This window comes from Ptiloglossa arizonensis, chromosome 3 (assembly GCF_051014685.1).
Source record: "Ptiloglossa arizonensis isolate GNS036 chromosome 3, iyPtiAriz1_principal, whole genome shotgun sequence".
NCBI lineage: Eukaryota > Metazoa > Arthropoda > Insecta > Hymenoptera > Colletidae > Ptiloglossa > Ptiloglossa arizonensis.
The window spans coordinates 27,248,101-27,260,213 of NC_135050.1; the positions used below are offsets into that span (position 1 = coordinate 27,248,101).

Consider the following 12,113-nt stretch of genomic DNA (forward strand, 5'->3'; position numbering starts at 1 on the left):
TCTGGCAACGCAGACTAGAACGAAACGCATTTCGAGATGAGAATCTCGATCCCCGCGACCCCTGCCAGCTCGCCCACCAGGTTAAAACCGTACGCCCGCCACATGCCACCTAGGGACTTTTTCTCCGTGGAGAAAAAGAAGGTCGCAGGTATTAACCGTTTGCGTTTCGAGACCATCTCCGAAGACCTTTCGACGAATTCGGTGGTACCGCGATACCGCGAGGACGCCTAGTTACCGAGACGGTTAAAATTCGTATCACGGAAAATAAATCTCGAACGAGGAACAAAAGGTGAACAGCTTTTTTAAACACGAAATTTGTAATACGAAATTCTGTCTACGTTCTAGAAACACCGAGATCGAACAAACGTTGTGCGTTGTTCGAAACGAGGTAGTCTTTTTTGTCCATCTTTGGTTCATCGTGTACGTGGAAGTTGGTATATCGTGGAATTGTGGTATATTTATTTGCGTCTCGAACCGGTACCGAGTGAAAATAAATTAACAAAAGTGGTGGTACTTTTTATCGTTTAAATTTAATAGCTACGTACTTTGCTTCGTTACCCCTTCAAATTGCCTACCCACGCGATCTAGATACGGGCGTACCGCAACGCGGTCTCTAACGTAAGATCCGATCCTCTGTTCGCGAATAGATAAGTCGATATTACCTGCGTTACAATTTTCTATCGCATTCAATTGAAAAACGGATCTACCGAGTGGTAAGAGCATACGTTTAGCTACGCGTTGACCGGGCTGCCAACGTGAACCGTGTACAAGGGTCCGTTACGAAGATAAATGACAGCAATCGTATTTAACGCGAGATCAAATCCTCCGGTCATGAATCACTGAATCGGTAACATTGTGGCGCGAAAATTTCGCATCGTGTTTAATTCGAAACTAAATGTATCGGGCATCGGGAACACGTGTTTTGGTTACGCGTTGATTATGCTGCCAACGCAACCCGCGGAAAAGGTTCCGTTACGAAGATAAATGACAGCGCGATCGTCTTTAGCTCGCAGATCTAATCCTCTGGTCGCGAGCCGGTAACATTGTAGCGCGAAAATTTCGCATCGCGCGCGCGAATTGACTCCAAGACGAATGTTTCTATCGAGTATTAAGAGCACGTCGTTCGTCCACTCGACTGCCAACTTGACCCACGAAAATACCCAGCGCCAAAGGATCCGTTACAAAAGACGTACGATTGGCAATCGTCTGACGCCGGATCGAATACTTCGATCGCGAATCGCTGAATCGTTGACACCGTGGCGCTAAAATTTCGCACCGTACGAACGAATTGATTCGAAGACGAACGTTTGTATCGAGTATTAAGAACACGTGTTTCGTTTCCCGCGTTTACCCGACTGCCAACATAACCTACGAATACACGGCGCGTAAAAGGGTCTGCTACGAAGATGGATGACAGTAATCATTTCTCGGAATCCCGGCAACAGACGTAAAACACAGACGAGTTACGTTGCAACGTTGTTGGAGTTACACATTGGCAACGGTTCCCCGTTATAATTTATAGCCGGAGAATTTTCAAAGCGGAACTGCTCTACGAAAAACCGCGAACTTTCGAAACGGCCGCGAATACGTACACCACCGTGTGCACCGGATACTTCCGCGCGTCGATTAAAATATTTATTCGTCGCGGGCTCGACCCTCGTTGAACTCCCTATAAATCGTGCGGCTTTCTAGCGAGCCAGAAACGACTTACGCGAGACACAGCTGCCAAAGTCACCGATCAAAACCTGGCGATTCGTCGCGTCTCGATGCCTCCCGCGACAAATTCACGGAAATTCGAATAAACGATATCGAGTGTTCCTTTGCCAAATGAACACGCCCACGTGGCGCGCCAAAGCGGTCACGTGAACCTCGTACTCGTGCACGGAGGATCGTTGGTGCGTACTTCGGTTTCGATTGATCGGTAGAGACGAAGAAAACCGAAAGATACGTAGAGAAGAACGAAGAGACCGGTAACGGAGGAGCACTTTAATTTCTTATTACGCGGCACGGGTTATTGGCCGTTTACGTGGATATTCGCGCGATTAATTCGGCGGTAATGCACTCGTTGCGCGCGCGTGTACCTTGATACGACACGAGGAAAGATTCGTGTCGGTCGCTCGGATTACATAAGAAACGCGGCGCGCTGGTACACGTAGGTACACTCACGTGTACGCGCAATAACGGAAGCCTCGCACCTATGTAACTGCACCGCTGCACGCTTATTTGCCGGTAAGGTGGGGGTCGGGATGGAGGAACTCGATATCATAAATCTTTTCGCGCAAGGGGATCGCAATTATCTCGCGCATTAAATGCATCGCCGGTGTCGATGGCTTCCCCCCCTCCCTCTGCCATCTCGGTCGAGATCGCGTTCGTTCGACGTTGCACCGACGATTACGCGCGTACACCGATCGATGGAATTTTTATTCTCGATCCGTAGGAACGAAGGTTCCCCTCTCGTTTCAAATTTCGTTCGAATTCCATGGAGAATCTGGTGTTGTTCCAGCTAACTCGCGTCACGCCGTTGAGAGCCCCTGAATTATAACACTATCGCGCGTTACTCTCCACGGTGTTGCGATGACGTTTCATGCGTCTCGGTTACGAGAAATATGGCCAGCTTCTTTCGTACGATAATGGGTTTCGGGAGCCATACGTCGACGCGAGATAACGCGCGGACCCGAGACGCCTCTCCACTCCCGGCCCGGTGAATTGTAATTGCTTCGACGGCTCGGAGAAGCAAACGTGGCCGTGTTCGCGCGCGGAGATAATTTCGAGGTTGTTTCTCGTATTAAGCTAATTGGCTCGATCACGGCCCGGAAGACTCCGGCAGACCCGCCGGTGCCCGGAACGCTTCTCCCGAGATTCATACGAGCGTTATCCGCTCGGCCGATCGAGTCAAGGAAAAAGAAAAAAACAAAAGAAGAAGTAGAAAGAAATGCTAATACCGCGCGGTTTGCACGTGCACGAGTGCGCGCAGATTCGAGTGACAAGGAACGTTTACATTTGGAAAGAGCGTTGCGAATACGGGCGGAATTATTTTCCACGGGGACGTGACTCCTGACCGGAAACATTAATCAGTCGGTAGGCGTTAAAATTGATTCTAGTTAGTTCGGTGTAAAAACGTATTTGTAGAACTTCACGGTGTAAACGAGATACCCTTGTTACGAATTTTCCGGGAATTTTTAATACGATTGCATTAAGATCTCTTCGCGAGATCCACGGTTCCGCACAGCTGGCACGGTTCTTTGCGAGGGTTCGCCTCGCGGGATGCAACAATTTTGCGCAAATAGCGCGCAGAGATGAGAACTCGACTGGCGTTGTTACGTACGTTTCGTTCCTATTGCTTTATTCCCTTTGTGGAGTAAAATACGTGTACCGTAACTTTGCGATCGAAAGGTCTCCGAGCATCGAACTTACGAGGATCTTTGCACGATGGTTCTGCGTGTGTAGTGTGCCGAGACGAGAAGATGACCGGCGGTGTTACATACTTCCGTGTTAGGGTTTCTTTCGGAAATAAAAGTACGCGAATCCTGTTTAGAATTGTGCCAAAGGTCTCTGAACACCAATCACACACCCCGAGTCGTCTTCCATTTCTGCACAATACAATACTATGCCAGGTTTAATCTTTGTAACCATTGTTACGTCCAAGGAGACGAAATCTATCAAAATGTCCAGAACTGCCTGGTCTATCTGCACCAGGAAAAAGGAGACTATAAAGCGTAATAAAATTGTCACCTCTTTAACATCCTATCCATATACTAAGTTGTTCAATAAGTTTTGTCATTTTTTTCATTATAAAAAAAATACTATGACACTTCGACTTTGGACAACTGTAAATATACGAACGAGTGGAGAGATCTGTGCGAAACTTCGCACGTATTCATCGTACAGTAGTACCATCTTTAGAACGACGAAACTTATCCAGCAACCGATTATAAATAACGATTCCGCAATTAACAACGCTAACAGGTAGGTTAAATACTCGACGTGGGAAAGAAATTCCAACAAACTTAATACTTCCATTTCTCATCGAATAACGAAACTTTAGTATCGATCAAAACGAGACCCGTGCCGAGTGAAATAACAAAGATCAAAACGCAAGGGTTCTATAGAATCTCGATCGAAAATCTCCTCGTTTCTCGTCTCTGAATATTTTCATCGAGTAAGATGGTAGACGAGGTTACGTTTTCTTTCCCCGAAGCGTCTATCGAAGTGAACTCGGCGGAGAAGCGGTCAAAGTATCGTTACGGGTAACCCCCTAAAATTCCGATACGCCATTAACCGTGAGACGACTCGACAGGCGATCGAGGCGCGCGCAACGATCCTCGTCGAAGTCGCTAATGGCGGATCAAAGAAACGGCGGAAGAGTCCACGAGGTTGGAAGAAGGCAAGCTGTTTCGCGATCGTCTCGCGAAACGTTCCTCGTCTCGCGAGAGAACCCGATGCGCGCGCGTCTCTCGAGTGCCGAGGTTTCCACGGGGTAGCCAACTACGCCGGAATTTCCTAACCTATGTAACGCGAGTGTCCCGCAAAAGGTGGCGGGGAATCTCGGCGGTTTCACCGGGCAAATGCCCGGAGAGCACCTGCATCTATAAAATTGAACCATGCATTATTCATGGAGTCCTGCTTATAGCGCGCTTAGCTCAGCTGGGTGTTTTGCAACGTGGAAAGAAACGGGCAGCCACGGCCTGGAATGGATAGGCAGATAAATTGATATGAAGTTTATCATGATTGGTAGCCCTGTAAGGGTAATAGGATCGAGCGGGAACTAATAGACACTGTTAAAAGAGGCTCGCGCGGGAAACCGAGTGAACGTCGGACCAGCGACCGAAGGAAATCGAGGATCGGGTGATTATCGAAGGCAGCTTCGATGGATGGTCGCCGCGGAATCGTTCGATTTCGATGTGGAACACGATCGAGTACGTCTCGAGTGCACGGTACACGCGCGTTCTGCGAGCCCCGATGGATTTAATTGGCCCGTTATAAACGACCGAATTCGACGCGCGAATATGATTTCGTAATACCGAGCGCTATCGACGTTTCTGTTGCGTTTCAGCTCCGATCGCTATGTAAATCGATGTTTACCCCTGAACGGGATACTTGGGATTATAAATGCGATCGTTCGACGCGAGTACACGATATTCGACTTGCCACCTCGTTGGTATCGATCGTTGACAAATTCAACGCGACAGACTCTGTACTGCGCTCGATAGAATACGTATCTTTGTACAGTTTCACAAGGTTGACTCTTTAACGAACCCCGCACGAGAATGTAGCAATTCCTAACCTCGGATTTCGCGGTTACGAATCGATGTGGAAACTGCTAGCATTGCGGAAATTTAATTATTGGTAACGTAACGACGGAGAAACGAACGCGTTCAACGAAACATTGGATATGCCTTCGGTAATGGGTTTTTAATTACTCCGCACCGAGACGAACGAGAGTTGGAACAACCGAGAATGTAGCAATATTCCTAACCTCACGTTCGATGGTTGTCGGTCGGTGTACGAACGAACTGGTACAACGTTCCAGGAATTGAACTTTTAGCAGCGACGAAGAAACGTTCGAGTGCACCTCCGCGGTACGAATTGGTTGGATTTATGGTTCCGAGGCAGGACGAGCGTCGAGAAAATGGCAATTCCTAACCTTAGATTCCGTGGTTGCGTACAAGAGGTACGAACGAACCGATAGCCTTCCAACTACTTCTAATTCGCTAAGTAACGACGTGGAAACTAACGCGACTGTTTACAATTCGTGTAGGTATCTTTGATAAGAATTGGTTCGGTTTTCAATGGTTCTTAATCCGAAACAACGGTTAGAATACGAGTCTGATTCGACGAAGAGGGGCTTGACCGATACGGGAAAAATGTACCTGAAATGATCGGCCTCGAACGACCAAAGATTTTCCATTAAGTCCGCCGCGACGATCATAGGTGCGAAAGACGGTGGAAATCGTTTTTCGCGTTCAACGTCCTCGCATGGCGAGGCACGAAGCAGACAGTGAAAGATCGATACGGTTTGCCGGAGCCATGGGAAATATATGTTGCTCGATGATGCGAGAAAAGACTTAAACGTGCCGACATCTGTGAGCAGAATCGGGCACTCGATCCTCTTTCTTCCTTTGACTGGCAGCACACCACGGACCAGTATCGTCATCGTGAACTGGACTTTTTATCGGCGAATCGGGCTGCTCGGTACCAGCTTCCGAGCCTAACCGAGAGATGGTCCCGCACTGGTGCATTGTTTAAACAATACTCAAAGCGAACACCACCGACCGATTCGTTGGTCGACTATTCGATATCGTGGTTTCGAAAATTTAATTTACAAAAATCCTGAAAACGAAAACGCGTCGATGTATCCGACTGTACGCCCGAGATCTTTCTTAATAAACGTCCCCAGTGTACAAAACTCGTGTTTTCGACTTTGTAACGCAATGAGAATATCAATGATTCCTGTACGGTGAGAACGATGGGAAAACAAAGAGATTGGAAAAGAATAGAATCAAAGAATAATATAATCTGGAGGACCCGATTGACCGAAGACCTCGGAGAACTTACCAGGGTTGAACTCCACGGAAAGAAGACATCGTGAACGATGATGCGGACTTACGCGAAGATCGAGAAAACGTCGAAAAATTGTCACGTTTCTAGCAGAGATACGAAGAGACGACTCGTACTCGCGATGTTCACCGATCGACTGAGCAAGGGTAGCGAAGAAGGTAAACACGGATCGGGGTAAACGATCGCGAGACGACCTTGGAAGCTCGGTGGTGTTCCTCGGTGTTTGGTGAACGGTGACCCAAGGAGTAACGAAAGGAAATAAGAGCAAAAGCAACGGGGGGTTGGCGAAACCTGTGCTCTTACCTAACCCCGGGACAGATACCTCCGAGTTAGAAGGGGGAACACGGCCATTATCACTTCGTTATTGCCGTCATAAATTTCCAACTCGTTACACCGGAATTACCCCCGCGATTCTTTACAGTCACGGACGACTCGAGGAAATTTCGGTAAACCTTTCCCGCGTTGCAACCCCCGTCGTATATCAGCGAGCAGGTGGCCCCCCGGCTCGCGTTCTATGGTGTTCGAGTTGACAACGAAATGGAACGGTGTCTCGTCGAGTCGAGCAGGTTACCCTCTGTCAGTTACGAACGAACGACGGTTCTTCGATCCCCTGAAAAACGTTGTTTTTCACTCGTGCGTAGAATTGTAGGTGAACAACGCGCGCCGAAGGTGAAAACGAGGAAACTGGTTCGTCGTGGCCGAGGTCCGCGCGGAAACAAGCGACCACGAGTTATCATGGGAATAAAAGTGGACGAGAGCAGAGGACTCTGCCAAGCTGCGGAGCCAACGCGAACGCAGCCAGCAAGATAACTTTTATGGGGGGAGGGGGTTGGGTGGGGGGGATAGAGCAGCACGGTGTACGGTGTGGTGAAACTACCGGGCTAAAAGGTCAGGGCAATAAATAACTCGGGACGTCGGTATACCTAGAAACTGGAGACATTATGCCAATCTTGGCTTGCGAACCGTACGAATGTGGTCTAGTTTTACCTACTGTGTTGCATAAATCTGAAAGCGGCCGGCTACCTGGCGTCCTCTCTAGAAACCTTGCTTTCTACGGAACCTTCTGGTTCGCTCACGGGAACGAGCCTTGAGCCTATTTTCGAGAACCACGTCACGTGTCCCGATTACGTTTCTGTGCTTGCGAATACATAATTACACCGTTTTTATTTTCTCTCTCTCTCTCTCTCTCTCTCTCTCTCTTTCCTCCGCTGTCCCTCTCCCGATTCGCTTCGTTTTCTTCTCTCATCGGATACAAGGATTCCATTTTTAAGAGCGAATTGATGTCTTCCGCGTCGGCTGGCCGGTGGTCGGCACCGTGGATGGTAGAGAGAAGAGAAGAGACGCGAACGGAATAACTTGGGCGCGAATTCGAAACCGTGGCCGATGTACCGGCTACCGGCTTTCTATTTCCACCGAATTTATGCAAAATAGACGATTCCGATAACTCGTCCAACATCGTGGAATAAATCGTCGATAATATTATTTGGCCGGGAGCGGTGATAAATCCCCGCAGCTTCTTACGGAATTTAATTATTCTCCACCCCGTGGGAAGCGAGAACCGGTTGCGGATGATTATAGTCTCGTGCAAATGCCTCTAAAAAGTTTCGCCCGATAATGATTTCCACGCGGTATTTCGGCTACCGTGTTCTCTAACCAGCCCTCGAAGACCACGCTCCACGTTGAATCTCGTTCGCGTCTAAACGGACTTTTTTTTTCGGGGCGCCGCAATTTCGCGGCTACCATCCGATCTAATCGAGCTGGGTAATCAAATACGTGGCACTAACCAGGGTGGTTCGTTTCCTGGTAAACCCACCGACCACATATCCGTGCTCTACACGGAACGATGAAATCGAGAACCAAAGTCGTTTCTCGACGTAAAGTTTCAAAGTAGGTGCAGTCGAATGCATTCGTTCGATACGATTACGAGAGGATCGCGGAGTTTGGGCATTTTTGCGGGAGATGTCCATTTGTGCTGAACGAAACGTTGATATCGGATGTATGAAAATTCTGCGCACTTTCCTCGCGTGTGTTTACGCGTTAGATCGTAAATGCGCAACGTTTGCGGTCTACTCGGGAATCAACACGGAACGAAAGTGTGAAAACTTACGTTGGGCTAGAAGAAACGATTAATTCGAACGAATAACGAATGAATCGTCTATCGGTGATACAATGAAACTTGGGATCTTTCTTCTCGCGCGAGTTTAAAAACTTTGCTCTTATCAGGTCGGAACGTTCGCGAAGAGATACGCTTATTAGACCTACGTATTTGATTACTTTCCTCTCGAACATGGTAATGCATACTACGTCCACACACGAGCGAACCTGCACACCACAGGGTGTGCAAGCGTTTATCTATCGTTGAGGCAAGTTAGCGGAAAAAGTGCTAACTAGACTGCAAGATCAAGTGGTCACCGAATTGCCTATCGTTAAGATAAGTGAACGCGAAAAAGATACAAGTGGATGCTTAAAGATCTCGTGTTTAACGAGTCGTCTATTGTTACGGCGAGTCAACGCAAAAAAGATGTAAGTAGGAGCTAAACGATCACGAGCTCATCGAATTACCTAGGGTTAAGCTAAGTCAACGCAAAAAAAGTATAAGTAGATGTTAAAATATCTTGAGTTCACCGAGTTGCCTATTGTTACGACGAGTCAACGCAAAAGAAATACAAGTAGAATTTAAAATATCTCGAGCTCACCGAATTACCTACAGATAAGTCAATGCAAAAGATACGGATCCAAACTAAGAGATATCGAGCTCACCGAGTTGCCTATCGTTACGACGAGTCAACGCAAAAGAGATGCAAGTGGAATTTAAAATATCTCGAGCTCACCGAATTACCTACGGTCGAGTAAACGCAAAAGATACGAACTGAGAGACGTCGAGCTCACCGAGTGGACTCTGTCTATCGTTGGGCCGAGCGAACGCGAGTAAAAGTACAACTCGAATGTAAAAGTAACCGAAGCTCACCGAATTGACTTCTCATCCACGGGTAGAGCGGACTCGGTAGGTTGGCGCTCGCCGCGCCTTGAGGAGCACCCTGTTGTTGCTGACTAAGCGGCGACGCGACCACCCCTTGGTGTTGCTGAGCTTGCTGCTGTTGCTGCGGATGCATGCCGGGTTGCGACTGTTGCGCCGCCGGCTGCGTCTGCTGTTGCTGTTGATACATCATGTGCTGCTGCTGCGCTTGGAGATGTTGATGGGGCTGCTGTTGCTGCTGATGCTGAGGTTGCTGCGGCTGCATGTGAGGATGCTGGGAGTGCATCTGATGGTGCATCGGGGGCTCGACGAGAGGCGGGCTGTCCGGTCCATCGAGCACGCTACCCTGATGATCGACCGCGGCCGCTTGAAGCTTGCAACTCGCATAGACAATAGGAGTGGACGGATGTCCGTTCGGGGTAGGCGTGTGTCCCATGTGGCCCATACCGGGGCTGGGGGACGTCGACCTGTAACCACCCATGCCGTCGATGTTCCCGTGCTCCTGCTGATGCTGATAATAGGTCGCGTTCCGCATGTCCATCCGATTGTACGGCGGAAACCTCGGATAAGGCATATCTTGCTGGCTGCCCGCGGCCCCATAATGGTGACCGGGCACTCCCTGACGTAGGAGAGTCGGGTCGCAAGGATCCCCGGTTTGCTGAGACTGCTGCTGAACCGACTGCGTTTGCTGGGGCACCTGGACGGCGGCACCGTAGTGCTGCTGATGCTGATGCGGGTGTTCCACCCCGCCATTACGCAGGTCCGGGATGTACGAATTCGCAAAGTACGAACTCATGCTACTGTCCCACCTGTCCCACCTGCTAATGCCACCTCGGTGTTTTTGCGTGCTCTCACTACTCTCCGTCCTTTGGATCGGATTTATCCACCTACTTCTCTCGCGCCTCTCCTTCCCACTGTCCCGAGAAAATCACCTTTAATCGTTCCGACACCCTTTCGCACCTTCGCGCGTATCTCTCCGTGTCCCTTTCTTCCGTTTCGTTTCTCTTATCTTTGTACTCTCTGCCGTACGGACACACACTCGTCACTCGTCCTTACACATGTAATAGAATATGTATACACCTATACGCTATTTATACATACAATATCACCTCCTCCGTCGCCGCGATTATTACTCCTATCTCGGTCCACCTCGACCGCGCGCACTCTCGGACGACACGCGCGGCACACTTCCTTTCTCTTTTATCGTTACTTCTCTTTTCTTCTTCTTCTTCTTCTTCTTCTTCTTCTTCTTCTGCTTCTTCTTCTTCTTCTTTCTTTCCTCTATCACACCACCATCACCGCGCGAAATCACTCGCGTATCATCGGGATCGATTTCCCTTTTCCTCCCGTTATCGCACTTCCCGGGCGGGGGGTGGGTGGGGGGTTGGGGGAAGCCGGAAGCGGGCTCGCACCCGCAAACGGTGAAAGAAAAAACCAGAAACTGGAGCACTACAGAACCGTGAGTTATCGAGCTTGCGTGAGCTTGATCTTTAAGTTAAGGGGGGTGTTCGGGGGGTCGGGGGGGTCTAGGGGTTCGGGGGTCTGGGGTCTGGGGGGGGAGGTTTAAACTTGTACACGAGGGGGGGAGGGGAAGATGGTAATCAGAGTTCTTCGTCCTCTTCGGTGTGGTATCTTCGTTCAAAGCACCAAGCCGCACCAGACACGTTCCGTTCCTCTGTCCACCCTGCTAACGAAGTTGTGCCGCACCTGCAACATCCAAGCGAGAATCGCTCGTTTAAATTATCCACCGTGCGCGGATTTTCGTAAGCAAAGCGCGAAATCAGGGTCAACGACGTACACGAGCCACCTACGCGGGGGTCGTGGGGTAGAGAGAGAGAGGGAGAACGGTTTCGAGTTCGAAGGTTGAGTCCCGTGTACGAGTTGAACGTGGACGATATCTCGGACACGTACGCGAAAGCTCCTCCGTCCTTTTGCCGATATCTTGGTCCCGACGACACTGTACCAAACCGAGCGGAGTTTCACTCCGAGTGACAGAAGCCGAGTTACACACGTGCTCGTCACGGTGACGGCCATCGCCCAGACCCCGAACCTTTTGCCCAGTGCCTTCTGTGTGGGCGGGCGTAAACGATCGTTAAATTTGGAAAAATTCCCGTCCATTAAGCAGCATGGCTACTGAACGCTTCGCCGGGATTCCCCCCGGCCCCCTCCTCCTCAAGCCCCCGACCTACTAATTTTTTTTTTGCGTACCCGACGCCGGGGTTCGCGAGCGTCTCCTCGTTAGTACGTAACCAGAAGCAACTCGCTCCACCGCTTCGGTATTTTCGACTCGATGCGAGTTCCGAGTAAACGAGCCACGTTGGAAAAGTACGCCGAGAGAACCGAATGGCAAATTGCCACGACGATTCGACAATTTACCAACGGAGAGACGAAAAACTCGTCTCGAAAGACGCGCGAGCAGTTTCGAAAAGCGCGCGAATTTTTCACCAGAGGTTAGGTGCCCTAAGGTCGCGTCGGTCCCTTATCGGCGGCATCTCGAACGAACCTTCCCAACCGATCTCCCGATCCCCGGTGGAGACCTTCCATACCGACGGTGCGTCATACCAGGGATTAAAGTTAA

At 49.6% G+C, this 12,113-nt stretch overlaps 1 protein-coding gene across 3 annotated transcripts in view; it reads right to left on the reverse strand.

Moving 5' to 3' along the window:
- The window catches only part of Antp (homeotic protein antennapedia), a 40,646-nt gene extending 29,601 nt beyond the window's left edge, over nucleotides 1-11,045 (reverse strand). For all 3 annotated transcript variants that reach the window (XM_076305924.1, XM_076305923.1, XM_076305922.1), the window contains exon 1: nucleotides 9,527-11,045. In XM_076305924.1, coding sequence (XP_076162039.1) covers nucleotides 9,527-10,331 — 805 coding nt within the window. In that variant the 5' untranslated portion in view covers nucleotides 10,332-11,045. The remainder of the gene's footprint in view (nucleotides 1-9,526) is intronic.
- Between the last annotated feature and the right edge of the window lie 1,068 nt (nucleotides 11,046-12,113).